Source organism: Silurus meridionalis, chromosome 19 (genome assembly GCF_014805685.1).
Source record: "Silurus meridionalis isolate SWU-2019-XX chromosome 19, ASM1480568v1, whole genome shotgun sequence".
Lineage (NCBI taxonomy): Eukaryota > Metazoa > Chordata > Actinopteri > Siluriformes > Siluridae > Silurus > Silurus meridionalis.
In genome coordinates, this window is record NC_060902.1 from 13,205,945 (window position 1) to 13,233,060 (window position 27,116).

At 38.0% G+C, this 27,116-nt stretch overlaps 1 protein-coding gene across 3 annotated transcripts in view; it reads right to left on the reverse strand.

The window, feature by feature from the left end:
• Positions 1–27,116, reverse strand: part of acap3b (ArfGAP with coiled-coil, ankyrin repeat and PH domains 3b) — a 48,971-nt gene that overhangs the window by 6,771 nt on the left and 15,084 nt on the right. For all 3 annotated transcript variants that reach the window (XM_046875169.1, XM_046875168.1, XM_046875170.1), the window contains exons 2-16: positions 19,695–19,752; positions 17,716–17,832; positions 17,512–17,565; positions 11,301–11,359; positions 11,026–11,209; positions 9,964–10,008; positions 9,695–9,790; positions 9,080–9,154; positions 7,951–7,962; positions 2,262–2,374; positions 2,127–2,178; positions 1,932–2,032; positions 1,721–1,832; positions 912–1,120; positions 96–165 (exon numbers count right to left, since the gene is read on the reverse strand). In XM_046875169.1, coding sequence (XP_046731125.1) covers positions 96–165; positions 912–1,120; positions 1,721–1,832; positions 1,932–2,032; positions 2,127–2,178; positions 2,262–2,374; positions 7,951–7,962; positions 9,080–9,154; positions 9,695–9,790; positions 9,964–10,008; positions 11,026–11,209; positions 11,301–11,359; positions 17,512–17,565; positions 17,716–17,832; positions 19,695–19,752 — 1,357 coding nt within the window. The remainder of the gene's footprint in view (positions 1–95; positions 166–911; positions 1,121–1,720; positions 1,833–1,931; positions 2,033–2,126; positions 2,179–2,261; positions 2,375–7,950; positions 7,963–9,079; positions 9,155–9,694; positions 9,791–9,963; positions 10,009–11,025; positions 11,210–11,300; positions 11,360–17,511; positions 17,566–17,715; positions 17,833–19,694; positions 19,753–27,116) is intronic.

Sequence of the window (27,116 nt, forward strand, 5' to 3'; positions counted from 1 at the left end):
TTTTGAGAGAGACAGGGATTGGGAATAGGATATTGTCAAGACGTTCACAGACACTGCAAACGCAATAAGAGGAAAGCCGACAGGAGTTTTATTACCTTCATTAATTCTGGTTCCCAGGAGTCCAGTGTTAAAGAGCGCACCTTGGAGCAATGTACACCCAAACTCCTACAAAGAATTAGAACATCACTACAGCATGATTAAACATTATGACTCATTATAGAGTTGGGCATTTTAAAAATCTTCGTTGCATTTGTCCTACAAGGTTTGGATTAGATTTTTATCTCCTGTCAGAGTGGCAGAACTGTATAAAAGAATAATCATGAATAGCTGGCAAAAAGCCAGGGCCATTACATACAAGTGTATTTATCTATATTTCTATCTAAAATACATCATGTCTCCAGTGTGTCCCCTTATGTGTTTTGTCTGCTAATACTGAATGCCTCTTATTGTCTTTGTGTCTTGTCTCCTTCCGTCAGCGTCTTTAGAAAAAAACGGCAGAGATTTAATCTGATCAGACCGAGTGGTGCCACTAAGCCACAAAGACCTTAGGTAGAAGAGGTGGCGTCAAAGGGATGAGTCAGTTACGGTCATAACTATACATCTTGCTGATGTTTAGTTTAGTTAAAATAATTCTTAAAACAACAGGCAGATTCTTTCTATGTGGTTTAAATGCGGTCATGTTTTATGGCAGGAAATACAACTTGTAATTGGTATATATATGACCTGTAATATAACACGTTATATATTCACTTAATTATGGTTCACTATATTACAAATTAAATTGAAATGTGCAATCATTGTCCTTATACTATACTAACACTACAGTAGTGATTGTCACTGTCCTTCAATTTACTGCACAATGATCCGTACTCCATTTGTGTTCAAAGCTGTGAGAGGGCTCCAGGTGTTACCTGTGGATGCCTGAGCACTCAATGCACAACAGGATACCCAGGTTGATGCTTGCCCAGCGTGGCTCGGCCTGACCGCAGTCACAGCACACCTCATTTCCTGGGAGAGACTGTACTCGATGCAGGACATTCTCCCCTCTCACACTTCTCTCCCGTGGCTCGCTGGTCGAGTCGATGCTGCTGGTGGAGGGAGACGCCGTCCTGTCCAAACGCTGACAAGAGAGAGATACACTGCATTTAAAGGTGATACAGAATATAGAACCAAATATTGTAGGTATAAACTATAATTTATGTATAAAGAATAATGTATGTAAACATTATACAAGTTTGTCTTAATTTAATGTAAACAAATGCATGTGGATGGTAAACAGTGGGATTGTGCATTACTGCATTTTCCTTCTTTCTTCCTCTAGCTACCATTTTTATACAATTGTTCTTTTTCGTGTATATATATATATAAAAAAAATCTAAAACACATCATGTGATTTTGCCTGCAAATATTGTACAGAAATGTATATAGTTTGCACGTTTATATTTAAGATAATATATTAATTGAATTCATACTCGACTATGCGACCATTTATTAAGGTAGTGTCTCTTTGTTCCTATATTAAAAGTATAAAAATGTGAAAACCTCTGGGTTGGTTCAAGTACAGTGAAAAGAGCTTGCATTTAGATGACATGTAAGAGATAACTGTTAACTAGAATTTTTGTTGATTCATTTACACAAACAATGCCACATTGTTTAGTGTAGTCGTGGCTGCTTGTTGTGAATATGCTGAAATACAACAGATAGTGTCACGAGTATCTACCTCTATATAGTAGTTATCTGTGATCTCTCTGTAGGCTGAGGCGATGCTGGCCTGCACAGCCTGAATCCAGGCCTGACGCAGCTTCTCAGACTCGGCTTGCAACATGCAGCTTCTGTAACATCGAAAAAAAAAGGTGACTATTAGTCACATACCCATATTGATACACTTTTCTGATATGCAGCCAAAATCCTAACAATCTAACTACACATACTTTGTAGGTGACACCACTTCAAAGCAGAACCGCCTTTCGATGTCCTCACAAGGTTTAACCGAACAAAGTCTCAAGTCTTCCACGACAACCGTAAGAGCATCCTGTTATAAAACAGTTCAAAATTTATTTTTTAATACTCCATAACTTTTTTAAACACTCCATATTTATATTACATCAGAGTATAACTGGAGTTACCTTAAGCCTCTTCTGATAGACCAGCTGGCTGTTTTGTATTGAGAACCATCGCCTGAATAGTGGAGCAAAGAAATGTTTGAATGACCTATTTTTTCTATATTGGCAACTTTGAGAGCTGAGATTTCTTCCTATTACCTATTCCATGTTTTGAAAGCATTTGTAGAGCGCTTAAACAGATATCCCTCCATCACAATCCCGTTTGGGGCGTCCACATTAAATTCCACCTTGGAATCATCACAGACGAAGTCCTGCAAATAAATGGTTGTTAACGATATACTAATGAGTCACATTGTCCCACTTAAAGACAGACAAAAGTTCACCATGAGGAAATGAATTCATTTCTACAATTTGAGTCAAACACATCAATATCATCAATCATCATTTCAATATACAGTATGCATGTGGTTTATTTGTTATTTGCAGTTGATTAACTAATCGAAAGTGGATCGTTGAGCGAACATTTCCATAATAACGTTATTCATATTAAATATCTAAATATTTGCATTTATATTCTACAAGATACTCGATTTCAGTGAAATAATTAGGTGGATTTAAGACTGGTGATGCATAGACATGTTCACGCATCAAATTATTTTGGAGTCCACCCATTAATCATTCCTGAGTAATCAAAAATCTCTTGGTGTACAACATAACACGTACATAACATAGAGCTCATTGCAACCCTTGAGCATATTGATGTTCTTGCAAATTAACTGCATAATCTCCCCAGATCCAGACTTCCATTATTCTGCTGATTAGATTCATTATAATCACTTAAGTGATGAATGAATATAACATAAGTGTATACGCGAATAGTAAGCCAGTGGTTAAAGTCGTTAATGAGAACTGCAATGAATTGAGCACCCTTTATATGGAATAAGAAAACATGCTGAACTGTTTATTTCCACACAGAATACCAAGGAGAATGAATACAGACCGAACTTTTGACTATCTTAATGATTAAATGCTTTGTTAACTCATGCTGCAGTGAAGTTTGAATGCTTTCTGTAACATAATGGCACCTAACCACGAACAAACGCTTGAATTAAAATGTTTACTATGAGTGCTACTAACTCAATCAGCCGAAAAAAAATCAATGAAGCACAAGCCTAAATTATATAGTATTTTTCTGTTATGCTGGACAATGCAGACAGGAGTGTATTTAATAGAGCACAATGCATATACTAGACATAATCTATAATGTAATCTTTATATTCTTAGATCCTTCATTTATATTAAAGATACCTGGATTGCATTGTTTTAACTTGGAATGGAGGAAGCCTCAGGATAGAGTCAGGAAGTCTCTCTAATCTCTGAAGCTTTTTATAATACAGTTGAGTAGGAAATGGAAATAAATTGTATTTTACAGCTTATCTATAAAAAAATTAGATGCAATAAAAAAAAAATACAGAATAAATAGCTTGGGATCAATTTCATAGATAAAAAAAAACGATTAATATGAATGGTCTTCAGACCTTGAAACGATTGTGTGACACCTGTGTTATAATGGTGATGCTCAGAGGATATGAAACAAAGTGGGGATGCTATAAAAAGGAAAGAATTCAAGAAAGAAATATTTCCATTAGATTAAGAGAGATTAGGTAGTAAAGTTTTATGACTTTTGATAATGAAGGGATATCAGTGGAACATAAGTGTTGGTCTAAGTTAAATTCTTAATTTTCTTGAAAAAACAACAACAACAACAACACAGCTTTAGTTTAAAATAAATAAATAAATAAATAAAGAGAGAGAGAGAGAGAGAGAGAGAGAGAGAGAGAGAAAGTGACATGAGCAAACTGCTGAACTCACCAAAGAATAATCAAACCTCCATAATTTCCCAAAAATCTTCATCTTTACAAAAAGTTTTTCCAGCAGCATTAGTAAATCAGAAAAGGTTCCTGATTTCCAGAGTCCCTCGAAAGCACTTAAAAAGTTCATCTATCTATTACCCAAAGCCTCTGAACTCTGTAATCTTTCCACTGAGGAACATGCACGTGAACCTTACAGCAGCACGGCTTCAAAACGAGTGACGACACCGCCCTCGTGTGCAGTGCGTCTTCTTATCTTCCACCTGCTCCAGTGCAGCTCCTCTGGCAAGTTTTGCAGCTTGGTATCCACACAATTAGCATACAGCTGCCTATTTCTTTTGCGTAAGCAGCCCCTGACCTGATCATACACATTATTTCACAGCCACGAGCAGAGCAAGCGCTTGCACCGTGGATTTACGAGTGCCTTCTTGCTCGTTGTTCCTCCCCCGGCCTGCTGCAAGGCTTGCCTTTAAACGGAGCATGGCGGAGCTCGGGGGCAGGGGGTGGGGAGTCACTTGGTTTGGTTTTGGAATAGCCAGCGTCCATCTGTCTGGCAGTCCACAAAACAATCCCTGCTTAATCAAGCAAACATTATTGCCCCTCACAAGCCTCCCACGTGCATGTGCTTCCCTCCAGCACTGATACACTCGCAGGCACGTTCCCATGTGGAACTGGATATGCTGCCTGACCCGAGCTTTCACTTCTATTGACTGTCAATTTGTTACAATGGTAAGAAAGTTGTGCCTCTGTCTACAACACCTACATCCTTACTACTGAATGCATTTCAGGACAGCACACTAGGAGGGTAACACAATGCCACTGCACTGATCTGTATCAGTGTTTGCTTAGTGCTTAGTGAAATGTAACTTTATTCAACTCCTGAAACCTGCTTTCTGGCAAACTTTCTTCTATCTAAAAAGCGAGCTTAGTATTGTTTATAACATCAAGGTCTTTATTTATTTATTTGTTTGTTTTTAAACAGCAGCAGACATGGACTGATGATGATATAGTGCCCTGTGCACTGCTTGTGGTCTGCGTAGGCAATAAGGAGCGGCAGCTTTGTATGTAAATCTGAAATGCGCGCGTACCACTGTTAACTAGTTTCCCATGCAAAAACGGAGAAAATGTTTTTCTTTAAATATGTGTCCTTTTTGCTATTTCTGAAGTCTTTTCAAAACTAGTGTTTTTGTGCAGATTTTGAGTTCTGGTGGGGATTTTGCATGAACACCTTTTTAAACACAACAATAGAAAAGTGAATAGTGTTTCTCCAATCATATTTAACCCATATTTATGTTCATTAAGAACAAATTAAATCTTGTTTGATCCATAAGAATGTATTCATCTTTAATTACATCCATATTATTCACTATTTCCCACTAAACAGAAATCTCAAATTTTCGCATTGCTTTTTTTTAATTGTCTGGCATGTTTGCACAGCACCCTTTCACACGTGTTGAGACACAGCTGCCAGAACATACCATAACTCTGTAGGACAATGATAATAGGGGCGTCCCAGGGGTGTCACAATGAAGTTAGCTTCACAAAAAAAAGACAGTGTGTGCATTATTCTGCGTGAATGTGAAGTTTATGTCCATGTGTGTGTAGCGTGGCAGATGTAACGTGGGACAGGAACAGAAGAGAGACGATAAGACAGCCGGGGCGATCGTAACTCTGCCACCGGAGACATGAGAAAGTGCGAAAGAGGGTGGGATGGAATGAAAAGGCTCTGCACAAGAATCTGATAAATCGGTGGACCGCCCTCTCATCACTGCTCCCAGGAAACGGAAATAAGCATGTGAAGATGTGGTTTTGTTAAAAGTGTGTGATCAGAGGAACAGTTATTCATTTCATAGTATGTCCAATCTCCAGCTGCAGCTGAGCTTTTGCTTCAGGATATTTGTTTTAGGTGCTCTGCATGTTGGACAAGACAATCTTAAAAAGCCACCTAGGCCTTCTAAAAAGCATTTTGTTAACATGCAGGCTCATTTATCCACGTCTGATATGGGCGATTGTCTCTAAAGAGCTTTTAGTCTACTAAATATGGGTCATACAAAGTGAAAATCAAGCTGTGTGGGGTCATAGGGTTAGTAAAGGTTATGATCCCTCCACACTTACTTTATAAAAGAGCCGTGAACTCATGTCAGCAGGATCTATGACAGACAGCTCTGTTCTCTAGTGGTCTTAATCTGCTCATGATAAGCATCAACCTGATACTTTTACACACTAATTCACCTTTTATTTACAAATATCTTTTTACTGTTGCTACTAAACAGGACCTGAGGTTACCTAGTGGTGGGACTAAAACTATTGAACCAGCACAATTATGCTGCAACTTTTACAGAACAAACAGTATTATTTAATTTATTTGTAAAAGTTGTCAACTAAATGAAGTTTGCTTCGTTGATAATCATGCTGGTTATTTTGATTGTATCACAAAATTCATTGAAATTAACCTTTTTTTTACCATGGCAATTTTTTTGGGGCAGAAAAAATTCCTTTGGTGAATGACATACTTGTCTGTTCAAAGCACAGTATTCTATATTTATCTATACAATTCTCAATTTTAGCCAGGACCACTTTATCCCCTATAATTAATCATTCCACCCTTGTCTGGTCATCCTTACACTATACTCGATGGCACCTGTTTAAAAAGCATCTGAACGCCAAATTCTGTCACTATTTTGTCAAAGTCAGCACCAAACCTCCTTTAAAGCCCCGTCCCTTGTGTAGCGCAGATGGCTCATTTCACCTGTAATCCTTATTTTTCAGTGATGCAGACTTGCCCCAGGGGGAACGACTCCACTGTGTCCCCACATGTGTGTATGCAGGGCCGAGGTTTAAATTGGACTGCACATGTGTGGGGACAGTTGGTGGCACTAATTCAACAGTGATGTTTTTTTGGCACGCCACCTCCATTTCTGTGGCTCGATTAGCTCTGCGCCAGTGCCATCTGCTCCAATTAGTGAACCTGGCCTTGAATCTAACTCTACCTCTAATCCAGAATGCACCTGGTGCTCCTGTACCTAACCACCATGTTGTACAAGAATGTTAGAAAGTCTCTCTGTAAAATCTGCGGATCAGCAGATTTTCTTACCCGATTTTCAGTTGATTCCAATAAACATTAATGATACTGTGAGCTTGTTTGAACAGACACACAAATACAGAGCAATCTGAGAGCATCCAGACCATATACATTTTATTTTTGGTTTGTCTTCTGCTTAGGAGTTTATTCTGTTGGATCGGTTCATTAATTGGTTGCTTGACCTTGACCTGTTAGTAGATTTGCTCATTTTTCATGCACTTAATATTATTTTTGGCAAAGGATCTGTGCTAACTAGACCACAGAGATTTGAGAAGAACTCTAAATAACAAATAGTGTTGCTGTTAAAACACCATGGTATTTATTATTATAATACATTATACATATAATGACTATTTTAGTATCTTTTTTGCCAATTACATAAATGTAGCTACTGTAGGTAGCCTCTGTCAATTAAAAAAATCTTTCTACACAGCACCAGTCGAATCCTTCATGCAAATGTGTGTATGTATGCTTTATGTGTGTGTATACAGACAAAAGCAGGGTTCACTCCTACTGCTGTGTCACTGAGGATCGAACTAAAAGGCAGACGGCGTCGTAAAAATGATTCTAAAGCACACACCACCTCCTGCGCTTATTCACATTTTAAGCATTCAGGATGAATGCATTCATGACCCATGTGTTGTTGGACTGTCTCAGTATGTGTTTCCTTATTTTCCACACTCAAAGCCAAACACACTCACACACACACACCCACACACACAATTGACCACATTTTGCATGCAACATAAATTAGTGTTTTATAAACTGAGAATGAATCACTCATATTTAGAATAAATACGCATTGCAGGCTTTGGATCTAAAAGTGACACATAAGCCTCGGTATGATCGAATAAGGACGCGACACTGAACATTTCGAATTATATGATTATAAATCCACTACGGTGAGGTAAAAAAAAGCCGTAAATTTACTCACCTGCATCAAAGTCTGTGGAGGCAGGATAGAGGGGGAAATCATGTATATAGGAGACACAGACAGAAAAGGTAATTATTCAATTAATGCCTTAGTAAATGTGTTTTGCTTTTTCAAAATATATGGACAAAAGTAACTCTAATAAAACATGTTCCTTATTATAACAGCAAATGTGGTCTAAATGTGTCATGTTCAAAAAGCACCAAGAATCTTATGGTCCACAAATGTTTATCCATTGAGTGTTGGGCTATAAAATGAATTAAATTAACATGGCAATAAATCAGTAAACAATCTCAACTCTTTTAAGTCTTAACAACCTCTGTAATTACTCACTTTCAAAATCATTCCTTGATAACTAATTATGTGAGCGTATTTAGAGAACCGCATTATATAGTAATATGTTATAATACTATATAACATTATATTACTATATATCTGTTTCATTATTGCCATGAAGTGAATCTGAATTCTTCGTTTCAGACTTCTGTTTATATTTGTCTGTCCTGGAAATGAGCTTGTTGCACTTTTTCCCTGGCATATGTACTTTCCACACAGGATGTGAGATCAGCTGGGAAAAGAATAACATTGTTTTTTTTGTTAATTGCACTTTGCCTCAATTATAATGTAAAGCCCTAAAATGACAAATAGCTGTTTTAAATGCACAACCATCACTATGGTTTTATCAACAAAAATAAATAAAATATAATAAGATTCAGGGACATGAGGTGTTATGGGATTGTTTATGTTTGTGAATCCATTCTGGACTAAAAAGGAATGAGTGGACATTTATGAATATAAATTCGGGACCTGATTTACCCGGCTCAGGATACCAATGCCCTGTTGGCTAGCAATGTGTAAACAGATGGTCAGTGCATGGGTGGCAAATAGTGTGGACATGTATTTCTGTGTGTGTGTGTGTGTGTGTGTCATAAGGGGTAACAGACCCCAGGCTAGTCAAGGAACTGTGTATAGCCCTTATGTAGATAAGATTTTACATAAAAGACCTATAAAAACAAATGACACCAAGTCACATGATCACTGAGCCCAATCATATATGATGCATGTTATCATATGTGACGTGTGTTTCTGATAGACACCGGCCTAAATGTGAGGAAAGACGTGTGGCGCTCACCCTTTGTTGGATGATGGCATGCTGGTGCTCCATCACTCTCTTTTCCATGGCTGAGTTGATTACCAGCTGATCCAGCTGTAGCGAGGATACATACAGCAGATGAGTAAACACCCCATACATCACACATAAGACCAGAGTTTATTTATTACATTTATGTATATTCAGGAGATTTTAGAGCTTTATTTAGTGCCAGTTCTCAGTTATATAGCTTTTTCAACTATAGTTCTAACTCAAACAATAGAGACTCCTTCCAAAAACATGCTAAATTGCCTTCTTACTTCTTTAAACAGCCATACAGCTACCCCTGTAAATTGTTACTAATTAAACAGGTCTGAGACTACAACAGCACTGTGGTATAAATGTAAAAAAAAATCTATGGTTTTCGTATTATACAAAGCTGAGTTCCAAATATTTGCTTCACACAAGTCAAATCAGTTTTTCACAGTTTATAGCATTTGGCAGAATTGGATTAGCTGATCTACTCTTAAAAAGTACTGATAATCCACCACACATGGTCTGAAGTAGCTGCCAGGGAACAGATTACTCCTTCTTTAACTCATTACAACTGTGTTGGGGTGTAACGCACAAAAAAAACATTATGAAGCAGCACCTCACCTCAGCAGCAAGCTTTTTCATGTATGGGTCGAGTTCATCCAGAAGGTTGTATCCCTGCTGGAACAGCGAGTACTGTGCATGCATGAAGGACAGCATCTATACAATGCAAATAAGGAAGAACCAGAGTAAGAGACAGGGTTCTGTTCCATCAGTGGTGCTGAAACTGTGAAGTACAAACGCTACACATGTCCGTACGTGCAATGCTCATTTAACGTTTAGGTGGAGACAGCTGAGAGAGTGAAGCATAGAAGGATGAAAAAAACACTTACCGAGTCTAGGATTTCAAACTTCTTTTTGGCCTGTAAGACATTGATCTATGGAGAAAATGAGTTTAGGTTTAGGTAAGACGCTAAGACAACTGCATTAGAATGCTACAGCGCCTCTCAGTGGAGCTAAAAATACTGCAGGCTATGAGTCTATTCATTAATATTAAGTCCGTACCACTCAACCCAGTCTCTATTTGGCACGACTACCTGAATGTACGGTTACCCTGAGCAATAATGATTCTGAAGAACTTATAGAGGAAGTATAAGATCTGATAAAATGTATGTGTCCTTTAGTACAATGCTTTCATAAATTCACTACTGATTTATAGCTTTAAATTTACGTTGCAAATCTACATATTCCCTTAAAACCTTCAAAATTGAACAAATTTGTGTTGATTTTCATTTGGAAAATCTACTGCCTACACTTCACATTTTAATGAGTACTTATTAAAGAGGATATATATATATATATATATATATATATATATATATATATATATATATATATATATATATATATAATTTTAACCCTTGAAGGAACAGTTTGTTTCCTTATGTCTAATCACTGTTACCATGGAAACAATAAAAATACTGACCTTCATATGAGTGCATATCAGACCATACTACTACTTCCAGGTTAAATCCTGCAAAATAGAGTATACACACAAAACACCTGATGTGCCTAATTGCCTAATCGTGTTCTACATGGTTTATTCTGTTTTGACCCTTGCCTTGCTTAATGAATACTTTTTTTGGTTTGCCCTTTGCTCAGATACATATTCCTGTCAGTGTTTGAATAGAGCTATTGGTATTACATTAAGATTTGGATTGTGTTTTTGGCTTTGTTAAATCTGTCTGCACATAGATCCTCAACCATCTCCCTCCAGTCCAGTTCCTTACAGTATAATAAGCAAAGCTTGAATGAAAATACTTTTTTATTTACTATTTCAGACATGTACACAAACAAATGCCTTATTTTATATGCCTTATTTTTATAGGTATGTAAAGCCTGCCTTTCTTTTTAAAAACTGGTCCACTTTGGTGGTTTTTTGTGTGGTCACTCACCTGTAGCACATAGTCGAGGGCGAGGTGTCTGAAACATTTCCGGGTCACGACAAGCGCGCCACTGGCTTCTTCCACCTCGTGCGGCTTGTTGCGGGGAGCCTGAGCGTTTTTCACCTGTGCTATCTCCATGTCCTCTCGCACTTTGTCAAATTGCTTCTTTGTCTCCTTAAACTTGCGCACATCTCTGCATTGTGGAAAGCAAGAATTGTTAGATAAACTAAATACATGATTATGGAAATAAAGGGAACTGTCTTCTACAAAAAAAGCTTACTTACTCCTTGACAAACGTGTGCAACTGCTGCTTAATGGACCTCTGAGCCTGGTCAAAGAGGATCTAGAAAAGACAAAGGAAAATATGTCAGACTGCCTTTTAGTTTTTGCCTTCATTCAGTACCATAGAAGCATCTTTGTGTGAAATGACTAGAACTCTGGAGCAAAAAACAGATTTCTAAGACCACCATGTTCAATCCCAAATGTTCTTCCAACACATCTGACCCTGGGTTTAACAATTAGGATGATAAATTGTACAGCTCAGTGGTTCCCGAGGCTATACAGCAGATCTAAACAGTCCATGACCACATACGAACACTAGATGGCAACGTTGCAGTTGCATAACCAACAATGCACTAATCCTGACACCCCCACCTCCCCTCATTTCTTCATTTCAGCTTTGAATTATTACCTAAACTGATGTTTGTGCACTGACGTGGATGCATGGAGTAAAAAAGAATACTGCCGAGTTTATTTGTCTAAAATAATCTCTCATTGAAAGGCAAATAGATAAAGAACTAGACAATAATCTGCACCAGACCAAAAAAGGCAGACGTTTAAGAAACATGTCTCCATGAGTAATATGAGTTAGTAAAAGCAGGATGCAAACATTAAAATTGAGTTTATTCTGTGAATTGTTACCAGAGATGCAAGCAGGCAACACCCAGGCAAAGCAGCAACAAGCTAGTATGGTTTATAAATATATAGAATAATTCCTGGGTCAAAAGCAGGAAATATTGCGGACCAAACAAGAACTATAAAAAAAGACTTGGATGTAATAGTAGATTGCAAAAACTATAACTAAACAGGGTTTGACAAGAGACAAGCTGATCGATGTCTAAACACAAAATCGGTGAACACCATAGGATAACAACAAATTGTAGGACAGTGTCAAAAACAGAAATAAAACTGAAACAAAGTCACATGTAAAAACATCACACAGTGTCACATGCTCAGAAGACAGAAATGAGGAAAACAGGATGCATCAAACAGGATATTTATTTGTTGGAAGGGTAACATCATATATAATAGAAAAGAAATCATTCTTTTCGCACTTTTCAACTAGAATAGCAAATAGGAGAATTTAATCTAAATGATTAATTGTTATTATAAATAAGGCTGAAGTGCGTTACTTTACAGCATCTTCACTTTTTTCCATTTGTTTACATTTATGGTCCAAGACTAAAATCAGCATTTCTTTCTTTTACTACATCCAAAACAGCGGCCGTCCATTACGCCCAGGAGAGCTGAAGCTGGTTGCTTTCAGTTTCATTTAATTAGCCTGTGTGTGTTATTGTGAGTAATGAATTTTCCTTGCTGCTGTGCACTTACGTCAAACAACAACGCGGGCTGGGTTTCCAGTCCTATTTCTTGCTCTTTAATGTGCGTACGCTAATTTATTTATATGCTTCATTCATCTCTTGCTATCTCCATCATGACCTTTTGCCATGCCCTTGTGGCTCTCATTGCAAATAATCCTTTGCATTATTTGCAAAATAGAGAAATCTGATAAAGAGCACATCCACTGATTCAAAAAGAGAAAAGAGAAGAAAGTGCGAGTTTCTTTGTGGCCTGCAGCTTAAAGCTTGTAGAAGGAGCACCTAGGCTCCTTGATGTAGTGCCAGGGCATTGATATGCAGCAGCAATGCGGTCGCTCATGCATCGCACTTACAAAAGAAGGTGCTTTCACAGAACCTTAGATGACCTCCAGGAAAAAAAAGAAAGAAACAAAGAAGCAGAGAGGATGTGATAACTAGAGATGAAAAGGATAAACAGGAACGGAAAACAGAAGACCTAGAACTGGAAGATCATTGCATGATGTCCCAGTGCTATCCGCATGTACAACCTCAATCCCAATCTAAATGAAAAGGACAGAAATAAACCAAGATGCATTTTAAAGTTTGGTCTTTGTTAAGCTGCAAACCAGAAAAAAAAATGCACCTCAATAAAGACTCCTACTCCAAAAGGAGTCTTTTAAGTCAAAGATGTAATTGACAAACAGTCCACTCCAGTTTCACTGTTTCATGCAGTGTTTTGTTTTCTTTGGTTTTGGAAACAGCATCATAAAGTTAAAAAATGGCTTTTCAATGCCTGGGTTTTACTACATGCTCCATACAGTCACAGCTTGACCACCTCACGCATGTGAAGAAAACACAGAAATGGCTATGAAAACAAGACCTTGCGACTCCCCGTCGTAGCAAGATGTGAATTCATGAAAGTCCTGAGGTCAAGGTCAAAACTCATGCCAACTTCTTTCAGAATGTTTTCTGCGAGAAACCTTAAACCTTACACCCAAGACTGTAAAAAAAAAGCCTGTGACATAATTATGAGCCTCTTTTGAAATGCAGAATTTTTTTTTGTTATTTTGCGAGACCTCCATGGTTCTGTGAAATTCAATATTGATTAGCGCCGATCCGAACTGCACAGCAAGCTGTCGTAAAACAACACCAGCCTGGACTGTGGGAGTCTTCCTGTTAGCGCAAAGATGACGGCTGTGCGGGTGAGTAAGCGCTGATGTTATGCAACCAGGTCACTCCGCCACCGCAGACAGTAAATAAACCAAGATCGAGCACTGATCTCCGCCATCATCCGGGCTCATCTTACATCCCTGATCTGGGGATTGGAGAATCTACACACTTAATGGCATAAATGAAAGTCTATTTGGGTCAGTGTAAAAGAAATATGAAGCAAGGACTTGCGCAACACTCTTGACAAGCATTAATGCGTACTGAAAACAAAAACGAGCGTGGGCGAGAGATATTTTGAGACAGATAATTTTTCTATACTGTATGCACCTATTACAACACCAAAATCTTCATTTAACCAATAATAGGACATTAAATAATTCATTTAAAGCCACTTTCACCCCTTTCTCGTGAAATTAACGTTTCCAACAAGCTACAGCGTGCGCATATAAAACACTTATCACTTTTATCTCTATCACTTTTGACCATCCGAAGCGAAATACTTTAGCGTTTAAACAAATACTACTTGACATTACAAATTGTTATACGTTTGAAAATAGTTCTCATTGTACCTATATCTGCTCAAAGCCATTTTTCAAGGTTCATAGCCTTTTGTTTAAATGTTGACCTTTCGCATCTTAAAAAAAATTTTGAATTTGTTAGTGCTGGCTATTTTGGAAAGTTTACATCCAGCCCAAAGACATAGCATTAACGCTAGCATTAAAACATTTGGAAAAATTTGGGGGAAATGGAAAACATACTCCCTTCAGTGTGGTCTCATTTTCTTCCCTATGGGGGAAAATTATGTGGGTAATTTAGTTAAATAGCATTAGCGATAGAAAGCGAAACTTGATATGTGGTAATTACTGTTAACGCTATATGACGTAAATGTAGCGCGAGACCTGAAAGAACATTGTATTTGTTAAGGTTTATATATATATATATATATATATATATATATATATATATACACATGTTCCCCACATGTCAACATGGATTTTCACACTTTCCAATAACATGATGGAAAGTGTTCAATGCTGAATTGCACCCACTCCCCGATATCTTATAGAGGGTGTACTCCTTCCTCACATTTCGATCTCTAGCTTTATTCGTCTAAGATTCTAGTCTTGTGGCTTGCATTTTGTCTTCATCAAACACAGCAGTGGCATTATCTTTTACAGTCGGGGTAGGAAGCACACGTGTCCATCACCTCTCCTCAAGTCTTCTCGTTCTCTTCTCACAGGATTACAGCCTGATAGACAAAAGCAGTGTTAGGTGAAAAAGCTTTATTACTAGAGTGTTTGGCTTCTCTAGTTCTGCACAGGAAGGACCTGTGTGTGTCTTATTAATCTGTACACCATTCTAGTGGTGAGGAGAAATTGAGAAATCGCATTTGACAACGTTTTTTCATGTGATGCAATATACGTTGTGATCCACATCCACAAATTAAAGAGCTGGACACCAAGCCTCACATCAGTCATACATACACACACACACACACACACACACACACACACACACACACACTTTTCAGCCCTCCTGGTGTGACCTTTGCAACCGAGGTCTTTGGATTTATGAGGCAAAGGAATTAGATCTATTGCAAACTGCCACGCGTATGATTTACAGAGTGGTAGGTTAACTGCTCTGACCCAGTGACAGAGACATGAGTGAATTAAACTGATGGCCTTTCTGTTCTGGGAGCATCTTCTCAAGTCTGTCCAGAAAGGTGACAGCGAATGGGATCTAGGAATACCATCAATCATTTTGTAACGCAATAGCCCAAATAGCTCTTACAAAAGCAATGAGCTGAGACAGATCAGCCACACAGCCGTCATTGTCATCTGGCCACTTCAGTGAAATCGAAGGACGGTGACGCCGGAAACATGCACTCATAACGCTGTGATCCTGAAAACATCACGCCTACATGCTCAGCCCCAGGAATGCACCGTCTTCACCGCATTTCCACCGAACTATTTATCGCAGGAATAAACTTGGTCCATAAAAACAACACAATGGTGGCAAAACCTCGCGGGAAACTATGGTGCTAGACTTGAAGGAAAGGATCAGCAGTTTCGGGGCTGACAATTAAAAAAGCCACAAGCCAAGGAATTTCCTCTGCTCTGGAAAAGTCAGACAGCACTCCTGTGCTACAGGTACAGTATGTGTTCTCTGTGTGAGTTGCACCTAACAAATGGAGCCTAAATAGTTTAAGGAATAAACACTACAGCTCTCAATGGATTCAGATAGAAAACAAAGGTAACAAATGCCATGTCATTTGAAACCTATATATAATCGTGCTCCTCTCTCTCTTTGTCTCTCGCTTCTCTCTCACGTAATGTTTCTAATTATGTCAGCTCTCAAAAACAGGAAAAGGACTTTCTCTGTGTCAGCAATATATCCTATTTCTGACTTACAGATTGAAGGAGTCACAGCTTTTCCTTTTGCTCGACTTTCACTCGATCGCATCGCACACACAAAAGGCTTCATAAATTGCAGAAATTAAGGAAACATAGATCATCTTTCTATCAAGTTCATCAAGATATACCGTGAATGTTTACAAAATTGTGGTTTATTGAAACCATCACCGAAAAGGTAAAACGATACCCTTTTGCAACCTTTTAGTTATAAATAATGCACTGTGGGTAAAAGGTAGACTTTCATCCTAATCAAGGATCAGACTTAAATTTACAGATCGGTTTTCATGATTTATTAAAAACACAGAAATTAAGTGTATTCCACTTACTGAGGTCACTTTCGTTCACCAAATCCAGCCAAAAGCAACCTGGAAAAAAACTGATTCCTCCTATAACATTGTGATCAAAAAGCAAAACATGCTTGTTGTCTCAATGTTTGGCTAAATAACAAGTAATGCAAGTTTATCTTACTCAAAATCTTTTCTGTATGTGCATCAAACTCCGAGTTCTTAAGTACACTCAATTTGGTGTTATTCGATCCCTAAGATTCGATCTTCCAAAGCTGGAAAGAAGAATTGTACTGGAACCTGAATTTGTAAATGTGGATGATCTGTACTTTCCTTCCTATTAATAAGCAATTTATCTAATTGGATTTGGAAACACATTGCAGAAACACCAGGTTTGTGCGGTGGGGATACACCCAGGATAGGTTGCCATATGGGTAAACACACATAAGCAACCCCCTAGATACCTCACCCTAAGGAGCAGTTTATCAATGCTGCCATATTTTGGGAGGATGGAGGAAACCTGAGAACCCTGATGAAACCCATATGGACATGGAGAGAACATGTGAAACTTTGCACAGATTGGATTGGACTTGGATCTGTTTATGCAAAAAAAAGTTACATTTGGGGCAAGAAAAATGTTTTGGGGTAAGATTATTTGTCTTGTAAAATAAATGCAAAACACAGAAGAAACATATCATAAGTAGAATTCTGTCACATTTATTTTATTTTTGTGTGTGACTCCTTGAGAAACACTGCATATAATGCTAGATCAGCATAAAAGGGAAACATGTGGAACACATCAGGCAGATGTGAAGTGAAATGCTGCATGTAAAGAAATTAGGCTTCTCAGGGGGTTAAATTTCAGCCTGAGCAACATGGGTCCATAGTATGGTACTCAGGAGACGTGTTCGCCTCACAGGAAATGATAGACCATTATGACTTTTGGATTCGAATGTACTGTATGCATGTAAATCAGCACACGTTTTTTTAAATTAAGGATGAATGTGTGTGCATCGTGGCAACCAAGTAAGTGGAGCTCGGATGACTCACCATGTGGTAGTTGACGATTTCATGAAGGCTCTCTCCACATTTCTCCAGAAACTCCTGCAAAAGACACAGACAAAGATTTTATTAAACATTATTACCATCTTTTAGGAGGACATATTGGCATATTCATTAGTTTATTTTTATAACTTGTGCATTTTTATAGCAATTCTGGAGGCAGGGATCAATGTGAATGAACACACAACTTACAGAGATCATTTCCTCCTTGCAGTGGTGTGACAGGTCACGAATGCCATTGATAAGGAGTTTATTAGCATTGGTGTACGCCCTACCGGCCTCGATCATTCCGCTGCACAGCTTCACCAGCTGATGGAGAGAACGGACGAGAGACGTCACAAGGTTTTTAACGTTGAGGCAGTAGAGAGGAAGGAGAATTAGGTTTGACACAGAAATTATAGCATTCCTTAATGTGTTTGCTCCTGGGGCACTCTACAATTATCACCTCACAGCGTGTGCAAGCGCTCGCATAAACACCGACCAGTCGATGCTAAATAGGTGCTAGATTGCAGTGTGGGTTAATACACATGCACACACACGAGCACAGCAGGAAAGGCTGTTCACACAGACATGCTCACATACAGGTTATGTCAAAGGCAGAAAGCAGCTAATTTGTAACAATGTGTTTGTGAGATGTAGTGGATTATTTGTAAAGTTTTTCTATAATAAATTAATACAAACAAATGATTTCAAATTATATAAATTATATAGTTTATTTTTTTTGTCTTCAGGATAGAGCATTTTAATGAAAAAAATACATAATAGTAATAATAATAATAATAATAATAATAATAATAATAATAATAATAATAAAATCCTTCTTCTTTTGGATGCTCCCATCGTGGGTCGCCACAGCGAATCATCCAAAATCACTCTGCCATCTACATCTGCCTCTTTCAAAACAACCACCTGCATGTCTTCCCTCAACACATCCATAAACCTCCTCCTTGGTCTTCCTCTTTTCCTCCTTCCTGGTGGCTCCATCCTCAGCATTCTCCTACTGATATACCCCTCTTTTCCCCCTGCTTAGTGGCTCCATCCTTAGCATTGTTCTACCTCTGCACATGACCAAACCATCTTAATCACCTTGTCTCCAAAACGTCCCACATGTGCGGTCCCTCTAATAAATGCAGCTTCAAATCTGCTACCTCCAGCTCCACCTCCTGTCTTTTTGTCAGTGCCACTGTCTCTAAACCATACAACATCGCAGGTCTCACCACACTCTTATATACTTAGTAATAATAATAAGAATTTGATCAAAGAAGAAGAAAATATCTATCCATAAATATGTTTTTTTTATTTTTCTGAAGAAAAAAAGGAGTTCCTCTGCACCATGCAACCACATGGGTTCTTCATGTTTGATAACTTAGAAAACCAATAACAGACCACCGCAACCCTGTATCTGATTTTCATGATTTAATGGCAGAGCTTTCATTTTTAGAGCACATTCATGAAAACTGAGCCCTTTGATTAGCTCGCAGAATCCTGATTACTTCGGCATTAAATCTTTCTTGACCACCGTCATGGTTGTGAATCAAAACCAATTATACTGATGTTACTTCATGCAATCCCTATACATCCCTTCTCCTTATAGACCTATAAATTAATAACAAGGACAGGATAGTGGGAAGCTTTTAGTGCGCCACCTGTCTCTTCACAACACAAAACTAAGAGCTGACATTCTAATCGTGTTGGTGGGAAACCGGAGAGTTTGAGACATGACGCATATGTAAGCATGCTGGTCGGTGTGTAGCAGGAAAATGCAGAAGAGGCCAAGAAGAAAGGAAGCAAGGAAAGCATAGAAAATTGATGGGGTAGTTAATGGCACGTGCAAGGGAATCAGATTAGGCATGCGATTAATTAGGCATAGATTTGCGTAATCAGGATTTACACTGTCCAAAGCTCTTCTGAAAGACCCAAAGTTAACTCTTCTCTACTGTGATCCACACTAAGCTGCTGCAATCTGAGCTAGGATTCAAACCCTACCTGACTCTGTGCCTTTACAAATCTAATAATATCTCACACACAGCCTTGCTTTTCATTTCCTTACACTTCAAAAAGCTCCGGTACATTCTAAAACAAATTCAAATCAGGTTTCCCTGTCTTTCATGCTCTATTAATAGCAAAAGTCTGCGAAATTTCGACAGAATGGTCGCTGCGATTTCACGTGCCTTGTCGAGTTTGACCTCGATGTCGACCACATCTGTCTCCACCTCATCGATGTTTGCTCTGAAAGGACAAAAAGAAAAAAGAAAACACAAACATTCTTGTTAGGCATCATCATGATACTGCGAAACAGCTGTAGCCCCATGAGGCCTTGCTTAATTCATAGTGATCACAGTTCAACAGTGAAACTCTTCAAATAATAACAAATCATGATGAATTATAGTCAAGAGAAGAGAAGAATTAGATGTAATTAAACCCTATATCTCCCTCTATACAGTTCGTATACAGTGAAGTATTGTAATTAGTGCTATACAACTATAAGAATTAGACCAAGTGGTGCCATGCATGAAATGTAATGCAACACACTTACACAAATGCAGCTCTCATTTCACTCTGTTCAAGTAGCCATTACTAAAAGCTTTGTGAACCCAAACCACATACTAGTAATCATTCTATTTATAGAAACAGTTTGTTACAAAAAAATTTTAAAAGCTCAGCTCAGATTCCATGCTTTGCATCTGACAGCCAGACTCAACTGAATGCCTCAGCATTCAGTAGCTACCAGAACACAAAAACATCACCACATGAGCAAAGAATGACTCAGTAGCTTCTCACTGTAAGCATGCGGTTAAACATAATTAATATCAGTCGATGTTGAGAGCAGTCGGACCTCAATGGATAATGCTCTGGAGGTAGTGTTTAGAGGATTGTTAGACTTCACAGCTGCATGTGGTGTGCCAGTGTTGTAAAGCATCTTCCAAATAAATATGAATCGTTTCAAACTTCCATCACAGATATAGGAAACCTAATGGAAAAGAAGGTAAATCCATCCAAACAAAATGTCTGGTTTTACTGAAACTTTTCACAATAGTATCTGATAATGTGTTGGGTCTGGTTATCCAATGGACAAAATTATATTGGCATTCAACATTTAATGAAATGAATGATATTAGCCAAAATATCTGTTAGGACTGGACTAAAACACACACACACACACACACACACACACACACACACACACACACACACACACAAAACGCACTGCTGTTACACAAACTGCCAAGACCTAAAAACAACAAGACATATAACAGGTGAAAGTTTAGTGTTTACATTTTATTACAGACTTTATGTGGGAGGTAAGGCAGGGGCTAGCTAAACCTGCTGGCTAGGTCCAGGACAGGTGTTTAGCTTGACCTATGTTTTTGGCTTATGTTCTAAATATAGTATTTATTACTACCTGGAAAGAAAAGAGTGAATTTGTGATACCTAGACTTGATGCACTCTGTTGGGTATTAAGTTATTTGATTAATTCTTTTTTATATTTTTTACTTTCCTTCCTTTTTACTGATTGTACTTTATCTAATTGGGGCTCTAAGTGCTCTCTATCCCATTTCTTGGTTAATAAGAAGTGACTTTGAGATGTTACGTGATCTTATTTCTGGGATTGCTTATATAAATAAATAAATACTTAAGAAGCATAACTTTTTTATTTTTAGACTATTTCATGTGTCAATGGAAGTAAAATGCTGGTTACTATGGTCTAGGATATTTTCTGTTCAAACGCATATTTAGTGTGTGTGAATTTTGGCTTCAGATCTACAGTGTACCTAGTTTACAATTAACAGGAGAAATGACTTCCATCCACTTTTTAATACAACGCTGCAAATAGTGGCAACACCTTCTGACAGACTCTCTCTAGCTCTTCACTTCAAATCAAGCGAGGCCACAGCTGCCCTCATTCCACCCCCTTGACTCCAAAAAGTGCCCTTCAGTTTACCTTATATATGGATGCACACATAAAAACACTTACAAAACGAAGGAACTTGTGCATTCAGGGGTCGGCTTGCATGGCAACTGTAGGGCATGGTGTGGTGGCGTCTCCTACATTTGAGTGCACTTATAGAGTCATGACTAATCAATAATACTCAGCTAATTCTCCCAGCTTTCCTGTATAAGTTTAGCTATTTTCAGATTACGGATAAACCCTTCTACTTTTTTCTGAGCGCTGTGCATAACTGCACAGTGGGGTGTGAAGGTTAAAGCAGGTCCCTTTACTCCTAAGTGCACTAATTATCCACACAGCATGAACTCAAAAGTCAAGACTCATAATGCAACTTCTACCTTCAGCGGAAATCTGACTAGTGGACGACTATGGAAAATAATAACCGTAAATAAAATCACTAATTCCTTCCATGCAAGGGTGACTCTAGGGACAGGGTAGAGAACGCATAGTTCTGTCCAATGCAGCACTTCCAAGAGGTGTGGTTTTGACAGCGATATTTTGGCTAATTCCCCATCAAAACCTGAACAATCTGGGCTCAATCTAGGCTAAAACATTAATGTGGTGCAATACTGAAAAAAACAAATCCTTGCTCCCAGCTCAAGTGGAATTTAGTAGTTGTGGCCTTTGCTGGTTTAGCTTTGACATCCAAGACAGCTGAGAATGAGAGGGAAAAGTGGCTTGGAATGCAATACGACGTCAGTTTTAAGACAAGGCTGCATGGATGTTGCATTCTCGTGATGTTCACCTGACTTAGCATAGACAGCTGATCTCAAAAGACCTCCCGGATTCTCAAAATGACATATCAAGGTCTTTCAGTCAAAAAATCAAGTACATTAGTTTTAATAGATTGTACTATATCACAGGTACAATACAGTATTAATGACATAATGATCATATGAGGTCAAATGAAATCTAATTGCACCTTTTACTATATGAGAGCTGAGCTACACATTGATCTGCACCAGCTGTTGGCTGAACCACACAGATCATGTTTCACATCTATGGCCTGCTCTAATGCTGTAAGGAGGACACAGAGACCATAAATTAGAATTTGAAAGGCACATGCCTGTGTAAAAAGCTAGCAAAAGGACAGAGGGTTGACGAGAATGATGATGGTAATCATATGCGAAGAATCTCCAGATTGCATCTCTGCTTCGAGCGGCATTGTACAGCTTCTCAGCCGACCGAGAACAATTCTTAGCACCATGTGTCTATATGACATGAGGCTTTTTCAGCTCATCTCAGGCCAAGGCTGGCATATTGGTTTAACCCAATAGACGATACACAGTATTCAACTGACTTTTTTTCTTTAAAAAGTATAGATAAGATTTGATTTGGCCTTTTGTGTATAAAGGTAAAATCGAATTCTTAATTTAAAGATACCATTTAAATGTATAGTTACCATAAGTGTTATTTTAATATTCAATCCATTGTCCTAACATTTTGTATGTGATTCATTTGATCCCAAAAATTCTTTACACCCAGAGATGGCAAAAGTACACACATCCTTCATTCAAGTAGAAGTACAGATACTCATGTTTTAAAAGACTCTGGTAAAAGTTGAAGTACTGAGTAAATAAGTAAATAAGTTTGGGCCCTGACATGTACCCTGTTTTAGTGTCACGTCGGTAACTGGACGCTGTAATCTCATGGCATATTAATATATTAATACGAAATTTGAAATGTTGTTATCTTATGACTGTATCCAAGCTGAACAACCTCCATATATAACACAAAAGCAAATAAGTAGAAGATGATCAGGTGATCAGGAATGTCTCTGTTCTCAGTCAGTTTTACATCACTGACTCCCTCTCTCTCATCCACGTTAGCCCCATACTTCTTCTTGCCTTCTGCCTTGCTTGTTGTTAGCTTCGTAGGCTAGGCAATGTCTGTAGTGCCAGGAAATTATATGTGGAAGGTTAAAAAAGCCATGCAATGACAAGAAATAGGTTGATTATCTGAAAACTGAATGCAATGAGAAGAACAAATATTAATCATGTCACCAAATAGATTAAAACCAAAGTAACGAGCCTGTTCGGAAAATGTAAGAGGTAGAAAGTATGATATTTGTGTAAAAAATTGGATTATAAGTGAAAATGAAAAGTTGTCTCAAAAAATAAATAGTGAAGTACCAGAAAAATCTACTTAAGTACAGTTAGTCAAGTCAAGTTTATTTCTATACCGCTTTTCACAACAGACATTGTCTCAAAGCAGCTTTACAGAAATCAACAGTCAAGGTAAATGGTGTTCAAATATCCCTGATGAGCAGCCATGGCAACTGTGGCAAGGAAAAACTCCCTTAGATGTTATGAGGAAGAAACCTTGAGAGGAACCAGACTCAAAAGGGGAACCCATCCTCATTTGGGTGATATCAAGAGTTTGATCATAAATCTTTCAACAATACAGAACACTGGAGAACTAACATGAGTACTGAAGTATAAGATTATAAGTAAATGTTCTTTCTACAGTCTTTGGTATAAAAGTAGGAGCTACTGAGCTCAACATTTGTGATCATCACAAAACACAGTAACAAAGTATATGTATTTCATTTTCTTCCCATCTCTGTTTGCACCCTATATAACATATTGCGCTTATGTTATATTTAAACTGTTTATGCTTTATATATATATATATATATATATATATATATATATATATATATATATATATATGCTTCAGCTAAATGCTTCTGTAAAGTCAAACTAATATGGTAAAAGAAATACTTATCTATTGATAATTACATATTACAAATCAATATTGTTTGCCCTATTTGTGATTGCATTTTCATTTATTGTTATATTTTTAATAGAAGAAATGAAAAAGCAAGTCTTCACACAATTCTTTTTTTACTTCTCTGCTCTGCTGACCAGTGTTTATTTTTAAACCTCCTAAAAGTGCTCTCTGTCTGCTTTATCACAAGTTTGTTGGTGGCCCCGACTAGCATGTTTTTACAAGCTGTCAGAAGGAGGGAGGGAAAGTATTCATGTGTCCAGTCTCAATGTGAACCCTATGAGACTGATGCAAAATATCCGAATGTCTTTTAGAAAAACATTTTTCATTTAAAGCAAACAGTTTACTTATCACTCAAATCATGCTTTTGTAATTTCTGTTTTGGACAGACTACATAACTAATTCCCTTACTCTTTCCACTTAATTAATTTGGCGTCGACGTCCTTGACGCTTTTTTAAACCGAACACACACATGCACTGTTTATCAGCCCTGCCCCAAGCAAGATCTGACCTTCGAGTCCACCCAGAAATGCATTGTTCCAGTGCCAGCTGCATGTATCCTATACATCCTCCGTATTGGGAATACCGGGAAGCTGTACTGGCGTGGTGCGAAGGCAGAACACCTGCACATGGTTAAAATGCAGCGTTGTCTAGTGTGTACCCGTATCTGAAAGGCCGCTGGAACACTGACAAAGACCGGGCTGTTAGTAAACGACCTCGATTGGCTAAAACAGCGGCTGATTTCATCCGACTGATGACTGGAGCCTTTAGGGAGAAGGCTGAGCATTTTGCTGCACATCAATCTATATTCACATGTGCCTGCTCTTTACAGACCTTTCTTTATAAGCAGGCAAAACAAAACTGAGTGCCTTTATCTGAAAAAAAAAAAAAAAACACAGAACAGTGAAGCTCTTTTTTGTCAGTAGGCAATGCAGACTTGTTTAGAGAGAGTAAACTGACTGGTATAGCCAGTCAGCAAAGTAACAATGTACTTCCAAAATATGCAAGCCAGGCTTTGTAAGGCAGGGTTTACCGTTCAGTTGTTGCCACCTACAGATGTATTGTGAAGGTGGTTTCTTCTGTGTTTACAGGCAAAAAAATATACATGACTACACATGACAAATAAGCCGTGAGGTCATCGGCCAGGTGTGGTAAAAAGCACCGGAATTAAAAAAAAGTGTTGGGGTGAGAATAAATAAATAAACGAGTAATGGTAGGGTGTGTGTTAAAGCAAGAGTATTGTCCAGCAATGACGATGAATGAATAGCGGGAGGAGTAGCAGAGAACGAGTGGGTACTGGGATAGTGGTTACACCTGTGTATGTTCAGAATAAGGTGTATTTATAGGTTGTTCTGTTGCTATGAGTGTAACCAGAAGAGTTGCCTACCAGGGTTCAGTAACATGATGCAGCAATTTTTTTATCAAATCGGCTCCCATCATCACAGTAATGACATGCTATTACATTTACCTACAGATTTCCTGTCTATATTTTATTGAGACAAATAACCATAAAGCGGACAGAACAATTGCATCTTCTGGCCTTTTGCGTGAATATCCTTGAGAGTGTGACTTTATTTATACATGATAATTTTATGCTGTTCCATGCATTGGGTGTTGTTCCTCAACAGTCAGTCAGTCGTATTCAAACCATTTGAGGTCTGAGTGATGAAAAAAGATCATGTCTTCTATATTGTTTGATCAGTAAGGAATCATTTAAACAAGGTGAGAGGAGTTGCGATTGAGATATATACATATACATATACATGGGGTATATATGGGTAGAAGAATGCTGAGGATGGAGCTGCCAGGAGGAGAAGAAGAAAAAGGCCATGGAGGAGGTTTATGGATGTGTTGAGGGAAGACATTCAGGTGATTGGTTTGAAGACTTTAAATTGTCTCATAAGTTTAGCTTTGACTTCCAGAGTTTAGGTAAGCTGTATGTATAGGACAAATGTCCAATTCTCAATATTAGTCATGCACTATATAAAACTTTTCATACAGTCTCCTGACACACTTGGAAGGACAGTAATCACACCTGTGGTTGAGCATATTAGAAATAGAGACATTTTTATTGACCTAGGTATCAAATATGCATAGACCTCAGTGTTCAAATATAGAAGAAAATGCCATTTATAGTAAGAAGAGGACAGGAGTCTTCCCTTGAAGGTCTGGAAATAGTATTTCGGCTTTGCAGACGTGCTTTCGGACCAAAGTGAATTCGCAAAATACCATTGCCGCTGAACATTTTAAATGTCTTACCCCTCACATCACCAACTATTTCTGAGCACAGAAATAGCACTTGAGCAAGAACAGGAAATAATACGTCCAACCAAATTAGCAATATGGAGGTGGTTACTGGCATAAACTGGCAAGTTTAATCCACTTATCTTTCACCTAAAAAGCCAGCAGAATTTCTATCTTTTTTGATACAGATATCCAAGTGTTTATATTCCCACTGATACCTTGCTCCTTCCCAGAGTAACATAAAAAAAAAATGAATCAGACAATTTGATCTGTAAAATGTAATCACCATAGTTCTCCCCAAAGTTACTCAAGCCAGATGGAGTGCATAATGCCCACATCCTGCCAACTGGCCAGCGATCAGACGTGTGGTTTTTTTATTTCCATTTGCAATGCAAAAAAAAATAAAAATCATGCGAAAAGAGGAAAGGGAGAGAATTCAGCCAAAGACTTCTCCAAGAAAGACTGTATTCACTGATTTGTTTTGTGTGTCTGTGTTTTATCAAGAAAACAGGTTGCATACCTCATGGATAATGTTTGTTCTAAAATGTTCATCACTTCCTCTAAATGTTTTAACACTTGTCGACATCAATTCAAGTACGTAGAGATGACATGAAAATTGATCATTCTGTAAAAATAAAAGGAATATTCTAAATCAAATTTCAGGCCTGAA